Source organism: Dipodomys merriami, unplaced genomic scaffold (genome assembly GCF_024711535.1).
Source record: "Dipodomys merriami isolate MVZ:Mamm:240054 unplaced genomic scaffold, mDipMer1.0.p SCAF_676, whole genome shotgun sequence".
Classification (NCBI taxonomy): Eukaryota; Metazoa; Chordata; class Mammalia; order Rodentia; family Heteromyidae; genus Dipodomys; species Dipodomys merriami.
Window position 1 is genome coordinate 517,309 of NW_027206264.1, and position 16,744 is coordinate 534,052.

Below are 16,744 nucleotides of genomic sequence, written 5' to 3' on the forward strand. Positions count from 1 at the left end.
AAATATTATCCAAAAATAAATAAATAAAAATAAAAAATAAAATACTATCCAACAGAATCCAGAAACATTTAAAAAAGCATACATTAGCCAGGTACCAGTGGCTCACACCTGTAATCCCAGCTACTCAGGCTGAGATCTGAGAATCACGGTTCAAAGTCAGCCCAGGCAGGAAAGTCTGAGACTCTTATCTCCAATTAATCACCAGGCAGTGTGGCTGTGGCTCAAGTAGTAGAGCGCTTGCCTTGAACTGAAGAGCTCAAGGACAGCACCCAGGCCCAGAGTTCAAGCCCCATGACCACCACCCCCCCCAAAAGTCATACATTATGACCAAGTAGATACCCTTTTAGACTATATGTTCAGTTCCATGCTGACAGCTGCCACACAGCAAGCTCTATGAATATTCTTCAGACCTATCTAGTTTAACATATCCAAACTGAACCCAGAGCTCTGTTTTAATCTAGTCTACAAGTTGGTATCCTGTGTGTTCCCTTTTCCTTATCCCTTTACATTGATTTATTCAATTTGCATCACTTTTAACCTTATCGTTTCTACCTGTTAAATATCTTTCCCAGTTGTCAGCTATCAGAATTGCTTCCCAGTTGGACTTCCTGTCTACACTGTTGGCTATTAGTTTTTTCAAAAATTAAAATTGAATGTCACTGTCCGGTGTTATTTAAATTCTTGCCCACAGCTTCAGCATCATACACTTCGTGTTGGCTGATAAGGCCCTTTGATTGCCAGCCTCCTACAATGTGCTCTGCATAGTAAACTAAGAATTGATAAGCTGTGTAGTGCTTTACCCCGTCTATACAAACTGTTCTCTGCTCTTGAAATGGCCTTTTTTTCCTGCCTGATCTTCAAGGATTTGGTCAAGTCTGAACCTGCTCTGGAGTGGCTTTCAGTGAAATCTTTTCTGTATTTCACCTCTGCTGCCAGCCACCGTACATATCATATACATTCTGAATTGGTAGAATCGTTCCTCTGAAAAGACAGCTTTTCTTCGTCTCTACATCCCAAACACTGAGGGCAGCACCTCTCACATACTGGATAACAGAAGTATTCATGGTCAGGTGTTTTGTTGTTAGGTTACTTGTTTGATTTATACCAATACTGGGGCTTTGAACTCAAGGCCTAGCATTCTCACTTGGCTTTTCCTCTCAAGGCTGGCACCTTAGCACTTGAGCCATACCTATATGTCTAGCTTTTGCTAACTAATTGGAGATGAGAGTCTCAGAGTCCTTTCTATCCAGGCTAGCTTTGAACCGCAATCCTTAGATCTCAGCCTCCTAAGTAGCTAGGACTGAAACATGAGAGCTGGGAATGTGGCTTAGTGCTGGGAATGCTTGCTTAGCATGGATAAAGCCCTGGGTTCGATTCCTCATACCACATAAGCAGAAAATATTGGAAGTGATGCTGTAGTTCAAGTGGTAGAGTGCTATCTTTGAGCAAAAGAAGCTCAAATACAGTGCCCATGTCCTGAGTTCAAGTATCAGGACTAACAACAACAACAAAAAAAAGTGAAACATGAGCCATCAGTTCCCAGCTTTGTTGTTTGTTTGCTTCTCTTCAGTTTCTAGTTGGGTAATGATTTGGCCCTACAAGTGGAAGGAAGTCTATCGCAACATTATCTTTGTTTTCAGCATTCTAAAACAGGAGATTTGAGAAAATTTAGGTAAGTATATTGGCTCCTCCTTTGAACAGATGATCTTCAAGCTGTGGGAGATGATTAGCAAAGGTTATGGAAGGCTTGCACAAACACCCTTGCCATAAGCCTCATGCCACCTATTTGAATATACTAAAAATAGCCTAGAATTATATATTTCCTTCTGTAATTCTGCCTTTGGTCTTCTTTGTGCATTTTCCCTCTAAGTTAATGTACATTCAGTTTTATATTCACTTTGAAGACCTCAGAAGTCTCAATATAAACAATTAGTACAAATTGGTATAAATAATGATTAAGTGCGACATTTGATCAACAGTGTAATTCTGATACTCTGTGTGTGGGGGGGGGGGGGTTGTTTTGTCTTTGCTGGTCCTGGGGATTAAACTCAGGGCCTTGGCATTGTCTGTGAGCATTTTTGCTCAAGGCTATAGTGCTGTACCACTTGAGCCACAGTTATACTTCTGGCTCTTTGAGGGGGTGGGGGGGCATTAATTGAAGGTAACAATCAAGAATCTCATGGACTTTACTGCCTGGGCTGGCTCCTGAGTAGCTAAGATTACAGATGTGAACCACCAGTACCTGCCTCTCAACCTTTCAGCCATTTGATCTTCTCCTGGGATCTTCTCCTTTATTCAGGAATTTTACCTAGAAATTCGCATGAAATCATAAAAATACCGAAACATTTAAAAAATAAAACTTCTGACACAGGTCCCACTTGGTGGCTCAGTTTGCCCTAGAACTCAAAATCCTCATGTCTTCCAAGTATTGAGATTGTAGGCATTCACTATCACACCTGGCTCTTTTATATGCAGGGATGTGCTAATGAGCACACATGCGCAGTAGGGATTAAACCCAGGGTCTTGCCCATGTCATGCCAGTCAAGTGCTCTACCACAAACTGCATTCCCCGACAATACCAAAAACTATATCAAAATTCATGAAGATTTGGGAAAGGATGCCTTCTCTAGTGCACTGAAATCTTTGGTTATCTTGTAGCAAGTTCTGGTAAGGATGTGAAGACAAGGAAACACTTCTGCTATATATACAAATGCTATTATGGAGGTTCCTCGGAAAACTAAAGTAGAACTACCATGTAATCTAACAATCACACTACTGGGCACATAGCCAAAATGAATGAATTCAGTATATCAGCAAGACATCTGCATTTTCACATTTATTGTCTCATTGTGCACAATAGCCAAGTTTAAAATAAAACAGCCTAAGTGCTTACCAACTGATGAATGGATAAAGAAAACATGCTACATATGCACAATGAAATGCTATTAGACCATTACAAAGAGAGAAATTCTATCATTTGCAATAACATGAGTGAAATTGATGATTGTTATGTTATATGAAATAAACCAGGCACAAAAAGACAAATACCACATCATTTCACTCATATAGAATCTAAAAGATCTGATTTCATAGAAATGAAGTTGAGAGAGGTCTGTTTGCCAGACACTAGGGAGAATACTGGAGAAGGAAAGGTTCTACTTGAATAACAGGAGGTTTGGTGTACAGTTGAAGAATAATGTAGATGATAATATAGTATATACTTCATAAAAGTAGAGTTAATTTTAATGTGTTCACCATAAATAAATAATAAAGTATGTTGGTGCATCCAAGCACACAGGGGCAAAGGTAGGAAGTTCTGGAGCTGTGGCTAACCTAGACTTCATAGCCCCTGTTGGAAAAAAAAAAAAAAGATAAATGGTAGATTCAACCTGATTTAATAAATTTTAAACAATATAAATGTATCAAAATTTCACAAGGTAACCCACAAACATAATTTTTGTTTTTAATGTATTGCTTAAAAATTTAAAAAAAATTAAAAACATGCCTTTGAAGTCCAGTGTAGAAAGTTGTTTGTGATCCCAAAAGTAAACTTAATTAAAATATCTCAAGCTATTGGAAATCAGGTATAGAAATTGCTGGCTTACTTACTAAAGTACTGAAGATAAAGCCAAGATGTAATGAAAATACATCTTGCCAATCCTTGCACTGTCAGGCTACTTAACTGACAGCATAGGTGATGTCTAAGGGGAAACGTATGACTTAATAAGATGTTACTAAGTAGAAGAAGGCTCATTTCAACATCCCTTGCTTATACTTGTGTTCTTTCCCAGGACTTGGATGTCTACAGACTTAATATGCATTGAGAAGTCATCTTTCTTGGGCTTTGTTGTAAGTGGTAGAACAAGTATTTTTAGATAGCTGGAATATAATTGTAAACTGCTGAAGGCTTTGTGTTCCCTTAAAAGACACTGCTTGACTGGCCTTAGCGTCTTCACCTCTACTTGGGCCAGCATTCTTGGGAGCTTTATTAGTGACCTAAACTGAACTCTCAAAAGTTGCATCTATTTTCTCTACCCAACCCAGAGCAGCTAATACGTATATAACAACTCACACATAAACCCACAGTGTACACATGTAGTTACATATAGATTGCCAACTGCCAAGACCATCCTACATGAAGATGTCATAAGCATTAGAATTTTATTTAGAACTTTTCATTCCTTCTTTAAAACCAACTTTTTTCTTTCTTAATTTACCTCAATTCCTTCCATCTCAATCATTTAAACAAAAAGTGGAGTAATAAGCACCTTACCATTTTCACCTGTAATTGACCAACTCTTGTAAATTTCTTGAAAGTACATGTTTGATCCTTGCCACCATCCTAATTCCTCAGATAGTTGTTTCTTACCTGAATTATTGTTCTAGAGTGCTCATTGGTCTCCATTTTGCCAGCCTTGCCTCCTTACTATTCATCTCCAAAACTGTCCTCCATTTTGCCTCTTGGTTGCTTTTTTTTCCAGAGTTCCTTATTGCTTATAGGGCCACCTCTAATGGTAGCTCACGTATTTGCCTGTTTCCTGCTTCCAGTGGAATTGAGCTTAAAATCGCAGTTTTTCCTAACTTGAGTTGTCCTAAAATGAGTGGGAGCTTGTTATCTTTCAGGCCTTCTCACACAGGCTTCACTTTCTCAGTAGTGGTCATGCAGGTTTCTATGCTGTGTTACAAACATGCATCTGTCCTAAACTACCATACCCTTTAGGTTTGGGATATTCCTACACCTGAGTATCCTCAATACCCAATACGAAACAAGCACTTGGTAAGTGATTACTGAATGGAAGAACTAGATTAATAAGGAAGCGAACATATCTTTCAGTAGTCTCTGACAGGGACAACAGGAAATCCTTAAATACTATGGTATTCCCAAGCCCCTTTGTTGTTGTTGTTGTTGGTCGTGGGGGCTTGAACTCTGGGCCTGAGCGCTGTCCCTCAGCTCTTCAGCTCAAGGCTAGTGCTCTACCACTTGAGCTACAGCGCCACTTCCAGTTTTCTGGTGGTTTATTGGAGACAAGAGTTTCACGGATTTTCCTGCCAGGGCTGGCTTTGAACCTCGATCCTCAGATCTCAGCATCCTGAGTAGCTAGGATTACAGGCATGAGCCACGGGCTCCCAAGCCCTTTTAATCTAGTAGTTTTATATCTTGTTCTTCTGCTAAGATTACATATATTTTTTGTAGGTATAGAAGGTTTCCTGGATTGAACCCAGGGTCTCACACATGCTAATGAACACATGCTTTACCACTGGGTTGTACATACTTACAAAGGTAATGCTAGAAATCTAAAATAACTTCATTAGGAGGATTTTTATTTTTTTAATGTTTACTTTTTTATTGTTGTTATAAAGGTAATGTACAGAGACGTTGCAGTCACATAAGTCAGGTAATAGGTGCATTTTTGTGTTGTTGTTGTTGTTGTTTTGCCAGTCCTGGAGCTTGAACTCTGGGCCTGTGTGCAGTCCCTGAGCCTTTGTGCGCAAGGCTAGCATACTACCACTTGAGCCACAGCACCACATCCATCTTTTTCTGAGTAGTTTATTGGAGATAAGGATAATGGACTTTTCTGCCCGGGCTGGCTTGGAACTGTGATCCTCATAGCTCAGACTTCTGAATAGCAGGTGGGAGCCACCAGCATCCAGCTATGAGTACATCTTTTTTACACAATGGCTCTCCTCTCGTGCTCTTGTATTTTTATTTTTAAATTATATGTACTGCATAATAGTTGTGCAAATTAATAGATTTAATGTGACTTTTACATATGTACATATATTTTCATTGTGCCTACCTCCTCCCTTCTCTTGCCCCACCCCCATTTCTTTTCCCTTTCCTAAGAGTTCCACTTAGCTAGAGGGTTTGTTCAGGATGTGGACAGTATATGCTTTTTATGTCCAGTTTAAACTTGAACATATATGAAAATTTCCTTTGTCTTGTATTATTCAAAGATAAGTAGTCCTAATAAAAGAAAAATAAATGTGGTGAGAAGAATAACAGATTCTACTCCTGCTTCTGATACAATTGTGTGTGGTCTCAGGCAAGTCAATTCTCTTTGTACTCAGTCCATGTATTAAATAAGACAGTATTATTATGGATCAGCAAGATAAGCAGTGACCCTCTTTTTCAGTGAAATTCAAGGAAACTATGAAAGAAGTAAAAGCAGAACAACTCCACTGTAGATTACAGATTCTGTGGAGAATGAAAGGGACAAGGAAGAGGTCTCTTTACTGAGCTGTTCCTACTCCCTGCCTCATCCCCAGAAGGCAGCCCCAGCAGAAGTGTGCCTGGAAATACAACCTGAAAAACCTTGTGTTACAAGTCTTCTTCCACTAAAATTAGCTATATTATAATGATGAGATCCAAACATATGAATGTCACAAAATTTGGAGTGTTTGCTTAAGGTCCCTAATTTTTTTTTAATATTTCATAGGGCTTACCCTCCTTGCATAATGGTCTTATCTCAGTCTATCTTATTCTTTAGGGCTCATGCTGCATATGATTTGTAGTTGATTCACTCTATTAATATTTTGGCTTACTTAATCAAAGTATTTGAATTGAATAAAGACCACAGTGTTTGTAGGACATTTAAGCACCTATGTCCACTACTGTTGCTCCCCAGTGACATAGTCCTAAAACATTCATGAGAGCTGACCCACACTGAGTATTCAGTGCTTCACACTAAGCCAGCCGCCCTGTGGAACAGGTACCATTAGTTCCCTCATTTTACAGACAGGTGAAGCAGTAGGCTTGTGTAACACAGCTAGCCCATGGTGAAACTGATGTTTGAATCAGGAAAGACTGGGTTCACTCTTAGCCATCCAGTTCATTTTACAGCTATAAGTTTTCTTGAAAGAATGTTTAATTTCTAGTATTTATATACAGCATTTTAATTTTTTTAGAAATCATTAAAGCTATGGGCACTTAGTATAGTGATTAATGCATAGTAATTACTTGATAAATATTTGTTCGCTTAGACACCTGTTGCTTTCAGGCACTGATAAAACTGAAAAGTCACTTTGCAAGATACCTTACTTTCTAGTAACTGTTCAAGATATTTAAGTAATTGTCTAGCAAGTCCAAGTCTCTGAGTTCAAACCCAGTACCACGACAGAAAGAGACAGAGAGAAAAGGGAGGGGGGAAGGAGAGGGAAAGGGTGAGGGTGAGGGAGAGGGAGAGGGAGAGGGAGAGGGAAAGAATTAAATGAAATTGTCCAAGAACTTCCAGGAGTCTTACCTAACAGATGCCATTGTTCTTAATCTTGCCACCAGGTGGCAGTATGTTGACTCCATTGAAAACAGTTTTTCAGATTAAGAATTGTTAAACCCTAAAGAGTGCTCCATGTTCCCTCCAGTCAGTTGGTTTTTGGTTTTTGGGGGTTTTGCAGGGGTCGGGGTCGGTGATGGGGCCTGAACTCAGCCTGGGCGCTGTCCCTCAGTTCTTCAGCTCAAGGCTAGTTCTCTACCACTCGAGTCACAACACCACTTCCGGCTTTTCTACTTATGTGGTACTGAGGAATCGAGCCCAGGGCTTCATGTATGCTAGGCAAGCACTCTACCACTGAGCCACCTTCCCAGCCCCTCATCCCAGTCAGTTTTGAAGGTCTTTTATTTCCCTCTGATAGCTAATAAAGTCTTTTTTCCTGTGTCTTGAACTGACATCTGAACTGGTATGCTTAGATTCTCCCAATGGTTTTGTTCAGCAACAGTAGGAACTGTGTTCTCTTGTTTGTATCTTCCATGACATCTAGAGGAGTTCTGAATATGTGGTAACAGTAAATGTCCAGGCCTAAATGTCAGTGATACCTAAGATGCACAGAAGCATGTGAATTCACTGACTCTGTTTGAATCACAGCCCATTTACTGTGTTTTGTGCTTATATTAATTTTAATTTTTGCTGTAGAACTCCCAGGAATTTTATCTTAGGTTAGATATTATTAGTACCATTCAGGTAATTGCTGTCAAGGGTTCAAGCATCATTTGTCAGAGATGAAAAGCAAGAGAATTGATGGCTAATAAAATAAAGGTAAAGCACTAAACATGGCAGTTAATTTAAGGGTGGTAAAGGAGGAGGACTGGTAGTAAAATGAAGACAGGCAGACTGCTAGCGCTGAGAGGCGCACTCACTACACAGGAAGCAAGAAGACTACCAAGGTTAGCTGCTGCACATGACCAGGAGTCTGTTCCTACTTAATCATGGGTCTTCCCAGTGTTTCACAGTGCTTATAATGAAATAATTTGACATCCGTTTCTCAGCAGTTTTTGTCATACACTAAACCTATTAATTTTACCTAGTGGTTGCCATTAGTAACATCTTAAGAAATGTATACATAAACAGGGAAATTACCAGCATTTCATAGAAGCCAAGTGTGCCTGTTACGTACTTAATTAAAAAAAAAAAAAAAAACAGCAAAATACCAAACTAGAGACATGTCTAAAGTAGTAGAACAGGAGCTATGAGAAAGAAACACTAATGAGAGCCCAAGGCCTTGAGGTCAAGCCCCAGTACCGGCACAAAAATAAAATGTTTAACAATCTCCAGATAAACTGTTTTTGAGGAAACAGCTCAACCACTCAATTCTGTGAGAAACAGTAGGACCTCAGATATTTGCCAAGCAATACTTATATTTTTGTATATTATGTATGTCCATAAAGAACTCAGTGGTTATTCCATGCATGGTGATCCACTCCTGTAACCCCAGTGCTCAGGAAAGTGTGGTATGAGGATCTCAGGTTCAAAGCCAGCCCTGGGCTACACAGTGAAGACCTGCCTCCAAATAAATTTTAAGGATGAATTAAAACACCTACACCTTGAAAAATATGGAGATTGATCCTAAATGAAGAGAGTGAAATTATCCATTTTTATGTCCCAGCAAATTTATTATAAAATAATATTTTTAAAATTGTTTTTAGATCTCAACCAATTTTTCATCATTATCAAAATATATTGCAACATTAGTGGGAAGATAACTGTGACATTCAGCAGCACTACCTAGAAATTATATTTAGCCGGGCGCCAGTGGCTCTCGCTTATAATCCTAGCTACTTAGGAGTCTGAGATCTGAGGATCATGGTTCAAAGCCAGCCAGGGCAGGAAAGTCCATGAGACTCTTTATCTCCAATAAACCACTAGAAAACCAAAAGTGGAACTGTGGCTCAAGCGATAGAGCACTCACGTTGAGCTGAAGAGCGCAGGGACAGCAGTCCGAGTTCAAGCCCCACACCTGACCAAAAAAAAAAAAGAGAAAGAAAATAAGAAAAATTATATTTAATCAATATAATGCTTATTAGTATTAGGCTCATGTTCCTATGAACCAGTTATTTGGGAACTCAACAATTTAAGTCAAAAGTCATACACTTAAAAAAAAAAACATAGTCATAATATACGTATTTGTCAATGGTAGATGGTTTTGTACTCTTACATTTAGTTCCTAAGTATAAATATTAAATGCATACTTTTCATGGTAAAGAATCCAAGATAATCCATTTACAAGTTATTCTCTATAATATACTCAGAAGGATAAGGAATATTTTAATTTGGGATTAGAGCTCCAAAGTAGAAAGGAAGCATTATCCAAAAATACTCAATTGAGATAATAAAAAATTATAATGAAAAAATAGTTGTTACTGAGGTACCAGTGGCTCACACCTATAATCCTAACTACCCAGGAGGGTGAGGTCCAAGGATCGCGGTTCAAAGCCAGCGTAGGCAGGAAAGTTCATGACACTCTTATCTCCAATTAACTACCAAAAGGCTGGAAATAATGCTGTGGCTCAAAATGGTAGAGCATTAGCCCTGAGCACAGAAACTCAGGGACAGCACCAAAGCCCTGAGTTAAACCCTAGGACATACACCAAAAAAAAAAAAAAATTAATTTCATGTCTTTCAAATGTAAAGTACATCTTAAGTCCTTCAACTATGTTTTTGTTTTTTGTTGGCTTTTTAAATTTTATTTATTTATTTATTTATTTATTGTTAGTTGTGGCACTTGAACACAGGGCCTGAGCACTTTTGCTCAAGGCTTGTGCTTTACCACTTTGAGCCACAGCACCTCTTCTGGTTTTCTGGTGGTTAAAAGTGCTTATAAAAAAACATTAAGTGGTATGTAGGTAATTTAGTATTTTGATAAATTTTATATACCATAGCTCTGTGGGGGGGGGGGGGCATGCATGCGTGCTGGTTCTGGGGCTTGAATTCGAGGCTGGGCGCTATCCTTGAGCATTTTTGCTCAATGTTAGCACTGTTACCAGTTGAACCACAGCTCCAGTTCTGGCTTCTTTGGTGGTTAATTGGAAATAAGAGTCTCACAGACTTATCCTGCTGTGCTAGCTTTGAGCCGTGATCCTCAGATCTCAGCCTCTTGAGATTTCAGGCATGAGGCACTGGTACCTGGCTATTACTGTAGCTTTTTGTGCCCATTTTTAAAGAGATTCATCAGTGGTTAAGAATAAAAGACCATTTATGTCCATGTATTAGCACTTTTAATAATGACCTTGCCATATAGAACTACTTGTTTATATGAAGTTGTAGCTCATTTCTAGGACCTTGTAGTTCTGGTCAACATTGTAGTGGAATGTGCACACGTGGGTGCCCCTACAAGGAATTCCAGCATTTTATGGAGACATTTATGTCTGGAGATTTATGTCTGTTGACTTCAGTATTTACTTAGCCCGGTTTCTAGGCCATCACAGTAATTGACATGTTATTGGAAATAAAGCTAAATTTTTTCCTTATTTATAGGGATAAGTTCAGTTTTGAAGAATGTGAATCAATTCATAGTTGGCTGAGAGCCAATTTCCCCTTTAAAGCCTGCATACACATGAAAAGTGTACTCCCATCCTAAGTGCCTTCTGAATCTGCAGTGATTAATTCTTCTCATTATTTTGCTGCGGATTCTCATGACCCTCTGTGATGATTCGATCAGCCACTTAGACTTTATGCATATTCATGTTTCTGTGCTCCCGCTGCAGTCATTCAAGTCTCCTGCACTGACTGGTGTGTGCTTGGTGCAGTAATTGAGCTGCAATAGATTGATTACTCTAGGGAGCTGTAAGGACTTTAAAGGTGAAAACATATCAGTCCTGTTAATTAGGAAACAAAAGCTCTGATAGCAAGTTCAATAGTCAAATATTACCAATGTAAAAGAGATGACAGATATTATTTGTTCCTCTGTAAGTACTATTTATGTCTTTAAATTTGAATTAGGTCTTTATCAGTGGTATAAGAGAGTAACTTTCTTTTTTGTTACCATCCAAAAAAGCTAGTCTCACCATGGAGGGTACATAAGCTACCTAGGTGGCATGCATAGTTTTCATGTGTACTGTGTTTGCATTGTGATATTCATCCCCCCTCCTTGGTCATGATTTTTCCTTTTACTAATTATAATTAATACGTCATAAAAGTTCACCAGTTTACACTGTACAATTCAGCGAGCTTTAGTTTATTTACAAAACTGTGAAACCATCACTACAATCTTACTTTCAGAACATTTTCATGACTCCTGAAGAAATCCCACAGTTATTAGAAGTCCCATTTCCTTTTTCTAACTCCAAGTAACTAGTAATCTGCTTCTGATCTCTGTGAATTGGTCTGTTCTAGACATTTCATATGCATGGAGTATGTGGCCTTTTTGGTTTTATTTCATTTTGTATGCTGTCAAGATTTGTAGCCTGAATCAGCACCTCCTTTCTTTTTAAGACTGAATAATACTCCATTTGTTATCATTAGCTTACATCTTTGTTTTCATTTATTGGTATATGAATGTATTTCTACATTTTTGGCTATTGTGAATAATGCTGCTAACAGAGCTCAGTTTCCATATATCATTGCTCTATACTTTACCTTAGGAAGAAAGCATTCAGTCTTCATGATAGAGTATGATATTAGGTGTGATTTTCTTTGTTGCTGTTTATCAAGCTGAGAAAATTTCTCCTCTGTCCTAATTTGTTGAGATGAAACGTTGGATTTTTTTTGCATCTGTTGAAATGATCATGTGGTTGTCTTTTATTGAGTGCCTTTACATTTTTATGTGCTGAACATTATGATACTCTAGAACTTTTATATAAAATGTTTATTTACTCTTGTGATTTCTGTTCTTTATATTTCAGGCATTTATTAATACAGCAAAAGAAATTTATGAAAAAATCCAGGAAGGAGTTTTTGACATCAACAATGAGGTATATACATACGAAAATTATTGGGTAATACTGATTTAGAATTGGCTTTTACTATTATTTGGAGTCATCACTTTATGCTTTTTAAATTTCTAAAGTGGATCAATGATAGTCCCCTAACACATTCCAGCTGGAACTACTGTACTTCAGTAGTTAAATGTTTGTGTTCTGTTGTGTTCTAGTAGGGTGGCCCTAAGAGCAAAGAAAACTCCCTTTTACCCACGTGTCCATATGGTGACATCTGCTTTGGGGAATAATATTCTGATGTAGAAATGTATATAGTATGTCACAATGCAAAATGCTCCCTTTTTTAGATGAAAGAAGGAAATTCCCAATTTAAACTTATTCCCAGTATAGCAGAGCATGTTTTCAGGAGACTAAATTAATGTGCATAATTGGCAAAGATGCATATTTTTAATGTTACTTTGAGCCCATTTTGTTCAACACAATTAGGCTAATAAAACTTTGGAAAATATAATTCAGAAAGTTTACAAGCTAAAGGTTTGGGTTTTGTTTTGCTTTTTTTTATTGTTGGTGGTGGTGGTATTTTGTTTTTGTCGATTTTGGTGCTTGAACTCAGGGCCTTGAGCTCTTTCACTCAAGGCTAGCACTCTACCATTTTGAGCCACAATGACACTTCCAGTTTTCTGGTAATTGGTTGGAGATGAAGAGTCTCACAGACTTTTCCTGTCCAGGTTGGCTTTGAACCGCGATCCTCAGATCCCCAGCCTCCTCCTGAGTAGCTAGGTAGGATTACAGATGTGTGCCACTGGCGCCTGGCACCTAAGGGATTTTTACCTAAATTCCTACTCTACATTTATCCTTAATTTCAAGTATTTTTAAATATTTATGTGGATAGAATGTATTCTTTCTTATACATAAATATTTTTGCCAATCTGTGTTAAGACTTGTGGCTTTTTTTTTTTTTTTTTGCTTATGTGGTGCTGAGGAATTGAACCCAGGGCCTCATGCACGCAAAGCAAGCGCTCTATCACTGAGCCACCTTCCCAGCCCAAGACTTGTGGCTTTCAAGAGAGAAGCCCTTGTTCAGAGTGTAGTTGCAGCTGGAAGTGTTTTTTACATGGGGGCCGTGACAGTAGTGATACATCTCCTGGCCTGCACACAGATGAGGCTCAGCTCCCTGCCTCAGGTTCTCACTAAAATAAGCAGCATTTGCCTAAGGTTTCCAAAGAAAGTACTTGACTTAGACTCATTCATATCCCTTCTTCCCTAACCCCCTTTCTCTCTCCTGCTCTCACTGAGGTTTGAACTTCTAGCCTCAGGCTTATTAAGGAGGCGCTCTACCACTCACACCATGTTCCCAGCCCTCTCAGTCCTTTTCCTTTGAAATAATACAGTCCTAAATCCTACCTTCTTGACTTAGATGGTGGTACTTCTTGAGTTAATTTAGTGGTAACACCATTCAGATACTCTTGCCCTGTAATTTGAACAGTAATCGAGCCTCTGTTTAAGAGAGAGCACGTTTTGTTCCGTCTGGTTTCATATAGTATCTGACTGCTTTACCATGCCATTTGCAGCTTTGATTGTAATCTGCTGTCAGGAGCCAACAGGCCGTGCTATTTATTTGGCCTGATGCCAAGTCTGACTCCCTGATTCCTCAAGAAGTTGCTACCAGCCCAGAGGGGGCAAAACCAATGAGCCATAGGGCATGCTTTTTATTAAAGAGGAGTCAAAAGAGCGAAAAGAAACCACATCAGCTGCTGTCAATACTGAGCCAGTGCCAGAAACCCCAAGGCTACTACTGTTGCAGAACAACTGCCAAGCACTATAAATCTGAGATTTACTGTGACGTAAAGTTTCCTTAAGAGCTTAATTTCTGAAGCTACTGTATTACTTTTCTCAAAGTGTTGTATTTTTAGGTAAAATCCACTTGAGGGAGTGAGGGTTAAGACATAAGTGTGAGTTTGATGAATGAAAGAACTACTCTGTGTGTGGGTTCTTGGCAACCTGCCATGTCTTTGGGGATCATAGAAATTATTGATGACACAGAACACTCATATGCCCTTAGCCTGTACAGCTGATTCAACACGGAACAGAAATGCTGTCTAGAGAAAAGATTTTACGTCGTCTTAGAGCAGCAGGGGCTTTGGGTATTTTTGCCCTTTAAAGGTTTCTTGTAATAACTGTTTTAAGCAGTTTTTTCATTCTGAGGATTCCCTGAAAAAAGCAGCATTAGACCATTTCTGTTTGCCTACTATGATAAAGAATTATTTTCAGTAACATCTCACAGCGTCCTATTTTAAAAGAAGGAACAGATTGTTGCCGTTGTTTATAAAATCCACTTATTTTGCAGAGTTGTTTGATACAATTATGTCATTAAGAATGATTTTTTAACGTAATTTGTTTACTGTCCAGTCAGGTCCCCTGGTATTTATTATTCTATTCTCTTGTGTCTCAGGCAAATGGCATTAAAATTGGCCCTCAGCATGCTGCTACTAACGCAACCCACGCAGGCAGCCAGGGAGGACAGCAGGCTGGCGGAGGCTGCTGCTGAGTCTGTTTTTACCGTCTAGCTGCCCAGTGGAGCTCCTCCTTCACCCTCTCTCCTCATGCTCAGCTGAGACATGAAACTGTTTGAAATGGCTTTATGTCACAGAAGACTTTAATCCTTCAAATTCTTGTATAACTTTGAATAAATGGTTAATGTTCACTTAAAAGACAGATTTTGGAGATTGTATTCCTATCTATTTGCATTTGATTTCTAGGTCAATCGATGTGATTATTTTTGTTAAATGTTGTCTTGTGCCCTTAACTAAGAACTGAGTTGTATTAAACACTACAAAGTCATCTTGAGTATTTAAATCAGTTTGTGTAGTTAGGTTTCCCAACCCCAGTGGTTACCTAATGTTTAATATTACAGAACTGTCCTCAAAAAGTTTGTCAATTTTCACAGCTATAAGGAGAACCAAAAGGACTTTTAATTCTGTATTTATCATTTACTTTGTGTATATATAGTTTAATAACCTGCTTGGGTGTAATTTGCCAAGCTTGACTTCTTTAATGCATTTGCATAAAATCTATACTGTTTAAAGCTTGAAGCTACAGAAACATTGTTAGGAATTGCTTGGACACCGAATTTTAAACTTTTTGACATTGTTAACAAGCATGTTCATCTTTTCTTGTCACTAGTCCAAGAAAAATATGCTTAATGTATATTACTAAAGGCTATGTCTGTGTTAACCTGTTTTAATGCCAAAAGTTTGCTATTTGTCCACAATTTCCTTAAGACCTCTTCAGAAAAGGATTTGTTTGCCTTAATGAGTACTGTTGGGTAGAAACACAGTATGATGAGTGAAAGGGCAGAAGCAAGAAATCCCACCCTCAGGCGACCCTGAGGGGAGTGAGCACCCACATGTAGATGGCACATTATGAGGACTTTAATCTTTCTTTAACCACAATAATGTTTTCCTTTTATTCACATGATTTCTAAGTATATTTTTCATGCAGGACAGTTTTTCAACCTTGATGTACAGTGACTGTAAAATTTTTCTTTCAGTGGCAACTTAATAATCTTTAAAATATGGTAAGCATCTTGTCTGTTTTGAAAGGGATATGACAATAAATCTACCAGTTGGAAATTCCTGTTGAAAAGTAGAAAAGCTTTAGTAATTTACTCAATGTGGTGGTTTTATCCTTCTTTTTCCTTTTTCTCCCTTGGTCTATAATGAAATTGTTATAGCAGTGCAAAATAAAATCCTCTGTATAAAAGTGTTCCTTTTTTTTCTGACATATCTTGTTTTTTTAAGGTATATACATTTATATACATTTTTAATCTATTTACAGCTTTTCCTTGTGTTTGAATGTGTTCTTTTCTACAGGTCAGAATGCTTAAAATACTTTAAAAAGTTTTACTAAAACATAAAACCTCCACAGTGTGAAATTCTTACTGACGTGATGCAAACAGGTGCTTCCCACTCAGCCAGTACAAGAACATTCCTGCCGTACGGACACATAAAGAAGGCTCCCATGATGATGCTCACCACTACTCGATGTGCTCAGTCCTCCTGATAAATATACAAAGTTAAGACAGCTAGGAAATAATATCTGCTGTATATCAAGTTGAAGAATGATTCTTTAGAAATTTTTTAACTGTTAACTTTTCCAGAAATGTAATGCATTTTTTCATGCTCTATTCCCTAATTCTTTTCTGAATCAAGTAAAAGAAAAATCAGTGCTAAGAACAAGCAACAAATTGGCACCCTGAGAAAATGGCAGCCTACGGTTCAGTCCCCACTGCAGCCCTAATGTGCCTTGTGGGGAGCTGAGATAAGACTCCCTGTGGCTGGTTACCACTTTCTACACAGAGTCCTTCTACCTCGGGGAAGTATGGTAGGAGTCCATGAATTGACCAGGCAGTATTTTATTCACCCTGTCATAAATAGTGTAATTTTAGGACCTACAATTGCCTTGTGCTATAATTGGGGGAGGGGGTGCGTGGGCCCTGTCCCTGAGCATATTTGTCAGGGCTAGTGCTCTACCACTTTAGCCACAACTCTACTTCTGACTTAATGGTAATTAATTGGAAATCAGAGTCTCAAAGACATT

The 16,744-nt window shown here is 38.4% G+C and overlaps 1 protein-coding gene across 1 annotated transcript in view; it reads left to right on the forward strand.

Moving 5' to 3' along the window:
• The window catches only part of LOC138815865 (ras-related protein Rab-2A), an 81,793-nt gene extending 65,881 nt beyond the window's left edge, over positions 1–15,912 (forward strand). Inside the window, exons 7-8 of the mRNA XM_070005243.1 lie at positions 12,113–12,181; positions 14,598–15,912. Coding sequence (XP_069861344.1) covers positions 12,113–12,181; positions 14,598–14,693 — 165 coding nt within the window. The 3' untranslated portion in view covers positions 14,694–15,912. The remainder of the gene's footprint in view (positions 1–12,112; positions 12,182–14,597) is intronic.
• The last annotated feature ends 832 nt before the right edge of the window (positions 15,913–16,744 follow it).